At 45.3% G+C, this 8368-nt stretch overlaps 1 protein-coding gene across 1 annotated transcript in view; it reads left to right on the top strand.

Annotated features, from left to right (window-relative positions):
- Positions 1 to 2796: 2796 nt before the first annotated feature.
- The window catches only part of INPP5B (inositol polyphosphate-5-phosphatase, 75kDa), a gene marked incomplete at its 5' end in the record, with an annotated part of 9768 nt that continues 4196 nt past the window's right edge, over positions 2797 to 8368 (top strand). The window contains 8 exons of the mRNA XM_008937100.1: positions 2797 to 2961; positions 3650 to 3751; positions 4155 to 4269; positions 4902 to 5018; positions 5888 to 6075; positions 6654 to 6765; positions 6937 to 7046; positions 7939 to 8074. Coding sequence (XP_008935348.1) covers positions 2797 to 2961; positions 3650 to 3751; positions 4155 to 4269; positions 4902 to 5018; positions 5888 to 6075; positions 6654 to 6765; positions 6937 to 7046; positions 7939 to 8074 — 1045 coding nt within the window. The remainder of the gene's footprint in view (positions 2962 to 3649; positions 3752 to 4154; positions 4270 to 4901; positions 5019 to 5887; positions 6076 to 6653; positions 6766 to 6936; positions 7047 to 7938; positions 8075 to 8368) is intronic.

Here is an 8368-nt window from a genome sequence, read left to right as displayed (position 1 = left end):
AGTTGTCTGTTAGAGTGAAAGTCTGAGCTGGTTCTTGTCACTGTCAAGATAGCCTGGGTGCTCTTTATCGGGAGAACCTGCCGGGGCTCAGGCAGTGCTGGTGGTGTGCTCAGTGCCCCCGGGGAGGCCGTGCGGCTCCGCAGCGTGCCCGGGGCACGTGGCCCCTCTTGTGCGAGTCTGTGACACGGGCTGGTAGTGAGCTTTGGGTCATGTGCTCTTCTGCAGCCAGCCTCTGATAAATCCTCTTACACAGTCTTTATTCTCAGAGGGCTCTTGGGCTGAAGAGGTTTTCCAAGCTGAGAATATGGCCACTTCTTGTCAGCTTGTTTATATTCTGAGTAGTTAGGCAAAGTACTTCTGTTCCTGGTTTGCATACTTGACCTGGAGAACATACTATAACATTTTAATTTTTCTCAGTTGTACTTACTGAAGAAGAAACTCAGCTGAATGACCAGAACCTTAAGAACAATTTCTATATTGCCATTGGATTTGTGTGTTAAGTATCATAATCTTGAGATTACTGTTGGTGTGTCTTAAGCATGGAGACCCTTTAAGTAGATTATTCTTTTTTAACTCTTGTTTTGCCTCTTGTAGGAGCAGACTGTTGTAATTGAAAAAAAATGCTGAAAGGTTGTCTGTGTTTTGCTAATGTCGTGTGATGCGTTTAGTGTCACACCTACATGGAAATATATTTGCATGATAGCAGCCCTGTTACTTTTTTTTTAGGGATGTGTGGTTTGCACTGAGGTAAAAGTTGTTTCTGCAGAGGTGCAGGTTCATACGATGCCTCTGTACAGCCCTGTCTCGAGCAGGGAGACACTTGTGCTTTGCTGTGTATTTGCAGAGGTAGAAAACCTTTAAATGGTACTGTGGGTTTTTTGTTGATACCCCCACTCCTCTCCCACTTTTTCTTCCTTTATTTGTACTTCCTGACTTGCTTTAGAAAGGAAAATCCTTTTATTGACACACATTTTTTGCATTCCCAGGATAAAGCCCTGGATTTTGTGCTGCTAAGTCCTGGTTTGGCTTAACTGTAAGGGAGAGCAAACAGCAACCTGCTCCAGCAGCAGGCAGGCAGCACACAGTGCTCTGCTGCTCTCCATCGTGTGCCAGTGTCCAGTCGTTCACCCTCTGGAGGGGAAGCTGCATCCTCACAGAACAGTTCTGTCCAAATCTGCTAAATCTATCCAATAACTGAAAGAGAGACTGTGAGGCACTTTGTTTCTTCACAGGAATACAAGTGGTCTTCTGCTTGCAGATTTTTGCTGGTGTTTGCATAAGTGTGTTGAGGAATTAAAGAACACTGGTTTTAATGTGAAACATTTTTTTTCCCCAGAAGCGGTTCACTCTGAAGGCATCAAACTGAATGGAAAAAAGCTTGTGGCCACTCAGAACCAGAGCCACGACAGCCCCGACAAAAGTGCTCCTAGGTATGGTCTGTCTTCTGCTTCTTGTGTAGGTTTGGTGGAGCAGCTGAAGGGAGAGTTGTGAATGTCAGCTCTTTGTGGAAGGTCTAGTGAGGAGTACAAGTGGTGGTGACATTTGTTTGCTGGTTTAGCTATGCCTCCCTCGACAGAAGATCTCCATACAGTGACAGTGAATATATATAACACCAAAGTTCTGGGCATTTCTGGGTGATTGTGTTGGATGGAAAGAACTGTGGTGGGCAAATTGTAGATGTCTTGATGTCTAGAGGAGAAAAACAAAGTGCAGAGAGCTTTCTGTCTGGGCTCCTGGTTTTCAGCTGGAAACCGAGCAGGCGAGTTGGTCTCTCTGGCTGCCTGGGTGTGAGATCTGTGCACACACCAGGGCTCGAGCAACCTTGCGGCTGCGTTATCTTGTTCCGTCTGCTGGTGTTGGTTGCAGTCCCCAGAGGATCTAGAGCAGAACTGAGCAACTTTTTGAGAAGAGAATCTGCAGATTCTAGTTAGGAGTGAAGAAAGCTCAGCATAAGCATGCTGTCAAAACTTGAGTGGCAATTTCAGCACAGTCTCTCAGAGGCAGTCCTGCTAGTCCCCTATTTGGGCATATTTTTTCTGTTTAGTGGGACAGGACCCGTTAGCGTTGTTTGTTTTGAATTCAGAGAGCTTTGGCTTATGGCCACCCTGTCTCAGAAATACACTCTTAAAATGTTACAGTTAATTTTTCAGTTCCCAGGACTCTGTGGACCCTGCTGCATATCCTTCAAAGCCTGTGTGCTGCCCTTGGCACTGGTCTGCAGATTGTTGACCTTAGATTTATACCATCCACTTGCTGTGGGAACTTCCAAGATGTAGCATTATTAGTGTAGCATAAGGAGTTTACAGGACCACCAGACACTAAATAAAAGCACCTCTACCTCCACCCATGCTGTACTGCCTCCTTTCTCAGGAGAGCTGGGAGTTTTCCACCAGAAAGGCTTTTTAAACACATACAGTTTTTCATTCTTTGCTAAGGTCAGAAGGGCTGAGCAGAGGCAGTGGGAGATGAGATTTGCATCTCTTTGCTCCAGCGAGCAGGAAATGTGTACAGGTTTTGTACCAGCATCCAGGTGTGAGTAAGGCCCGCTCTGAGTCAATACGCTGCACCAGGTTAGTGAAAACTGTTTGAGATTTCAGTTAGTTACGTTGGTTTTATCTAGAGGTCTGAACCGTTCTAAGAAATGCTCATTTTGGTCTTGTTTGTTTCTCCCAAACATTGATTATTTATGTTTTGTGAAACAGATAAAAGCTGATCAAGTCCTCGGTGGCAGAAAAAAGCTGTTCAGGGTGTGTGTATATCCTGGGTTTCATCGTGCAGTTTTGCTTTCATTTGTAGGCAAAACAAACTCAAACCTGAAGTGATAACTGAAATGGTTCAGTCCTCCAGCGTCATGGTTTCAAACAAGGCTTTGATCTTATCAGAGTTTAAACTAAGAGATACTATCGTTAAATCTCAGCTTGCGCAAATGGAGGATTCCTACACACACATCCAGACCTTCAGGTAATGGTCATTCCTGGGAAGGACTTCTTTTTGTGGGCTGTCAAAATAACTCAGGTCCATTATTTCATCTAGTACCCCTGCAAATAGGAAATTTTGTAGGAAATCATGATCCATACTTTCCAGAACAGCTTTTTTCCTCGTTTAGGCATTAGCAGAGAAGAATTCAATTCATGTTTCTGTGAAAGCTTGCCTCATGGTTTTTGTTGAGAAAATGGCCTTTTTGAAAGGACTTTTTTCTGTGCTTATTTCAGACTTTATCTGGAAATGCATTGATTCTGTGCACTCCCTGCTTCTGTTCACTGCTTATCCATGAAGTTGTTCCAATAAGCTCATAAGAGCTTGGGTGAAATACATAATTAGGACTAAAACTTTGTGGTGGTTGAAATCCTTTTACACGTCAGTCTATGAACTCATTGTTTCAAACTGCTGCTGCACGAATCCTGCTGTCTGGGTTTCTTTCCATGCTATATGTAAAAACGTGTATCCTTCTGTGAAACATGCTTGTAAAGGTGCTACTGTAATTAAAGCATTTTAGGGACTTAAATTTTGTCACATTTTCCTAATTCCTCCCTGGAAATATGTCACTCCTAAGTAGTTACAAGAAGTATTAGGTACACAGCTTAGTAACAGTGGCACTTCCATCAGCTCTACAATTTGCAGCTCTGGGACTTAGGTCATTTCTTTGCAGATTTTTTGTTGGGACGTACAATGTGAACGGTCAGTCACCCAGAGAGAGCCTCCAGCCTTGGCTGAGCTGTGACACTGAGCCTCCAGACGTTTACTGTGTGGGGTGAGTGTCTCCCCCTGGCCCGTCCTTCCAAACCGACTGTGGGTCGTGCGCTGGTGGGTCTGTAGCGTGGAGGTGTTCTACCAGGGCACCACAGCTGAGGAACACTGGCACTGCCTCCACCCACTGCACAGCTCCCGTGGGTGTGAGTGTCTCCTGGAGGGGCTGCCACTCGGGTAGCGCGCGGACTCTGGCGCTGCAGCGCTACAGAATCCTTAATGCCTTTCAACTAGGGCTAAGAGTGATTTAGCTTTACATTTAACATACCTCCAAAATCCCCATAACTGAATTTGAGTTTTCAGTTGTAAATGTAGTGAGTAGAAACTGGTTTAGTTCCTTCCCAGAGGAGAGGGCTGGAGAGTTATAAACAAGTGCATGCATCCATGGGTTCCTTCCTCTAACACAGTTTCCAGGAGCTTGATCTGAGTAAAGAAGCCTTCTTTTTCAATGACACCCCGAAGGAAGAAGAGTGGTTTAAAGCTGTAACTGATAGTCTGCACCCAGATGCCAAATATGCAAAGGTAAATGTGGCTTTTGGGGAGTTGTGAGTGTGGAATTGTTTTCCACTTGGGCCTCTTTTCCCTTTGCGTGTTCTTGTGCTCAGTCTCTGTGTCTTCCAGAGGCTCGTTGTCTGCAGGCTTTTGCTCAGTCAGAGGAGCTCTGAAGGTGCAGTAGGTAGTGTTGCTGTGCAGGGGGGCAGGCAGGAGACCAGAGCACAAAGGAAGCTCCTGCTACCCTGGGGAGGTGAAGAGGGAAGTGTCCTGGCTTCTCCTGTGTCTGTCTCCACAATGCACAGTGAAATGAGTTGTGAAGGTGTCTCAGTAGGAATACAATATATGCTTTGGCTCCTGCTCCTTAGGTCCTCTATGTCTCGTGTCACTCCTGTTGAAAGAAGTTCCTTCTGTGGGCTGTGCCTGTGCTGTAGGCTTTGCTTTGGGCTCCAGCCTCTTTTGGTGGGGTGTTGCTCCCTGCCTCCGTCCTGTGCTGCTGGAGTGCTTGTGTTCTGTGAGCCCAGCGGGTGGGCAGATGAGCCTGGAACTCTTTCTCATCATGTGTATTTCGGTGACCCATGTTCTGGACTGGGGAGCAATGTGCCTTGTCTAGTCACATCTCTCCCACCACGGTGTTTAATGGAACAGGATCTGTTTTTCAGGTGAAACTCGTGCGGCTTGTGGGAATCATGCTTCTGTTGTATGTGAAAGCAGACCTTGCTTTGAACATTTCTGAGGTGGACGTTGAGACTGTGGGAACTGGAATCATGGGGAGGATGGTAAGAATGGCAACTGTGCATGAGAAGGAGAGAGATTTAGAAGAGTCCTGGAAAGCCCCTCTCCCTAGATGTTGTGGTTATTCCTCCAGCTAGGGGATGCAGCTGCCTTCAAAAGCATAGTCCTGTCCCTGTGCCAGCTCAGGGCATTGCTGGAGGGAATTGCCATGTGCTTGAAAAGGCTCAGGGACCTTGAGGGAGAGAATTTGCTCTGAAGGCTGCTTCTTTTTTTTTTTTTTTTTTTATTGCATGTGCTGGGCTGTGTGGGGCCTTGCTTTCATGTGACTTCAGTGCTGGCTGTGATTTTGCTCAAGACAAGTAAAACAAGGAAACATGAGCAAAGAAACATTTCTGTCTACATCACTTTTCCTGAGGAGGACTTCCTGGCCTCTTGCTGTTCCACACCACTGGAGTGAAGTCTGTGCCCTTCGAACCCTTTGAATGCATTTTCTGTGAACATTGCAGCTATAACTTGTCAAAAATGTTTTTGACCAGCTAAATGATATACTTCCTCCTCCATTTACAATTGTTTTGGTTTTTTTTTTTATTTTTATGGCTTGTGTTAAAAGATCCATTTTGTTGCTAAATAGGCTTCAGAACTTGGTGAGGTAACTGCCTCCCTGATTTTAATTTCCTTTTGTATTGGCTGATTGCCAAATTACTGAGTTCCATGTGTTTGCTTGCTGTGTACAACCCTCACATGGGTTAATGACTTGAATTCATGAAGTAGTTATCACTAATTGGCATCTCCAGCCTTTTCCTTCTGCTGGAATTAAATGGTCTGCATCAAAGTCTTCTGGCTTGTAACTCATTTGTCAATTAATCTGTTGCGTAGAAGCTTTTGACCCAATGTCTTTGTCTTTGTCTTTCAGGGTAACAAAGGTGGTGTTGCCATAAGGTTTAAATTCCATAACACTAGTGTGTGTGTTGTGAACTCTCACCTCGCAGCTCACATGGAGGAATATGAGCGGAGGAACCAGGACTTCAAAGACATCTGCTCTCGGATGCAGTTCAGCCAGTGGGATCCAAATTTGCCTCCTCTCACTATTGGCAAACATGAGTATGCTTCTGACTGTGTGAATGACTGCATGTGGCAAGGAGGAACCTTATGAACACACTGGGGTGCACGAGGTTCTCTCAGCAGGGCGGTGAGAAGGGGCACCCAGTGGTGTAATCACCAGCATGGGAGGGCCAGAAATGCTTTACTGTAACCCTGGTTTTGAGAGAGGTTACCTACACACTTCTGACAAGTCACTTCCCTTCTTCTGCTCTTCCAGGCCTTATTTTATTTTCACGCATGAAGTGGGAATGGGGCAATAATATGCATGGATTTCCCCAGTGGGTTGTGGGATTTAGTCACTGTGGAATATTAAAAGCACCAGTTATCAGGAGGTAATGAGAAACATGCAGAACAGGAATTAAAACCAGCAAAGGTAGAAAATGTGGCATCCCTCTCAGGTTTTCACTGCTACTTGTTGTCTCTGGAGAAGCAGACACAGCATCCACCTGATGGTGTCAAGATTAGAAGAGCTCATGGTTGTATGGGGTGGCTCAGGGAGTGCTGCAGAGCTGTGCTTGCGTTTCGGATACCTTCATCCCGAGGCCTCTGTGCAGACTTCTGGTGCCGTTCTCTTTCAGCGTGGTCTTATGGTTGGGTGACCTCAACTATCGGCTGGAGGAACTGGATGTGGCGAAAGTGAAGCAGCTCATAGATGAGAAAGCATTTCTAAAGCTTTGCCAGTATGACCAGGTACTGGTGTCCCTCCCGCCTGCCTCAGGAGGTGCTGAGTGTGCTGGCTGGATGCTGCACGGTGCTCCTTGGCCGCCTCAGTGCCAAGCACCTCACTTCCACCTCGTGTGGGAACTGTGCTTGAGCTTACTTAAAAACACATCTTTTTTTTGTCCTTTTTTTCTTTTGTAGCTGAAGAGGCAAATGAAGGCACATGCAGTCTTCGAAGGCTTTACAGAGGGAGAGATTTCTTTCCAGCCAACATACAAATACGATGCTGGCTGTGATGACTGGGACACAAGGTACAGTGATTGCCTCCTGTGTGATGCTACCAATGGCTAATGTCACTGAAGGAAGCAAAAGCAAAGCTAAAAAGATCTAATGGCTATAGATTAGTGCTGTTCCATTCTCCTGGCTCCAAAATCCATCTCCAGTTTACATTTACTTGTGTTGCTGTTCTTCCACTGCTATTTGTCAGATATTCTTAACCTTTTTCCCAGGAATAATCCATTTGGTTTCCTCTTAGTTAGAGATGTACAAAATTAAGGAATCACTGTAGTTGTTTTAGTTTTTTGTTTTTGTTGGTTTTTTTTTGTTTGTTTGTTTGTTTTCTCTAAGCAAAATTTTCAGCATCTTTTATTTGCTGATATCTGCTCTACCTACTCAGGTCAGACTGGCTCACTTGTGCTGTGCAGCTGAGGGCATTCTCTGAAAGGGTGCCAGAACCATCATTCCTGTAGTGAATTACAGAGTGTCTGAGCTGCTCTGAGTAAACAGGGAACATTGGCTTCAAGTGCAGAAATGAAAATGTGCAGCAGTCAGTGGGGGAGTGGGGAAAGGAAGTTTATGAGTTCTAATTTTTCATGGTTATTATGGTCAAAAGTATCTCTGAGTATTGCTTTGTATGTTAATTATATTAAAAAAAAAAAAAACAAAAACAAAAACAAACAACAAAACCACCAAAACAAAGAACTGTATCTTTGAAGAACTGGAAAGTAAAGCATGACACAGAGATATCCAATAATAAACAATCAACCTTTCTGTAGCTATTCAAACTGTGGAAAACAAAACTTGGCTAGAGATCTAGCTCCAGGCTGTGTCAGCAAACCAGAGCCTCTGGGAGAGCAGGACTCTGCCTTGCACTGTCACTGCACCCAGCCCAGGCCTGCAAACTGCTTTTCCCCTCGGTGTCAGTGAGAAGTGTCGTGTCCCCGCCTGGTGTGATCGGATCCTCTGGAGGGGGCAGCACGTCGCCCAGCGGAGCTACCGCAGCCACATGGCTCTGAAGATCAGCGATCATAAGCCAGTGAGCTCCGTGTTTGACATTGGGGTAAGTACCTCAGTGCTGAAGGAGATAACTCTTCGGACACTGTGCCCTCTCTGGGGAGAGGGGGAAGGAGGAGGGAGGCTGTCCTGCTGAGTTCCATCTCCTCCTGCTTTTATGGCCTCCACAGAGTACAATGGCATAAAAGGTGAGCTAGATAAGAAACCCAGATAGGATTGTTATTTGTAGTGAGATAGGACTGTGGTAAGTTGAGCTGAATATCTGTAGGTGTTTTATTTAAGAAGTGTTCTTTTGCCTTTTTTCTTACTGTCCTAACAATTTTCACAGAAACTTTGCAGT

Source organism: Merops nubicus, unplaced genomic scaffold, assembly GCF_000691845.1.
Source record: "Merops nubicus isolate BGI_N331 unplaced genomic scaffold, ASM69184v1 scaffold23543, whole genome shotgun sequence".
NCBI lineage: Eukaryota > Metazoa > Chordata > Aves > Coraciiformes > Meropidae > Merops > Merops nubicus.
The sequence above is the reverse complement of the archived record's forward strand: the minus strand, read 5'-3'. Positions and strand labels throughout refer to the sequence as shown.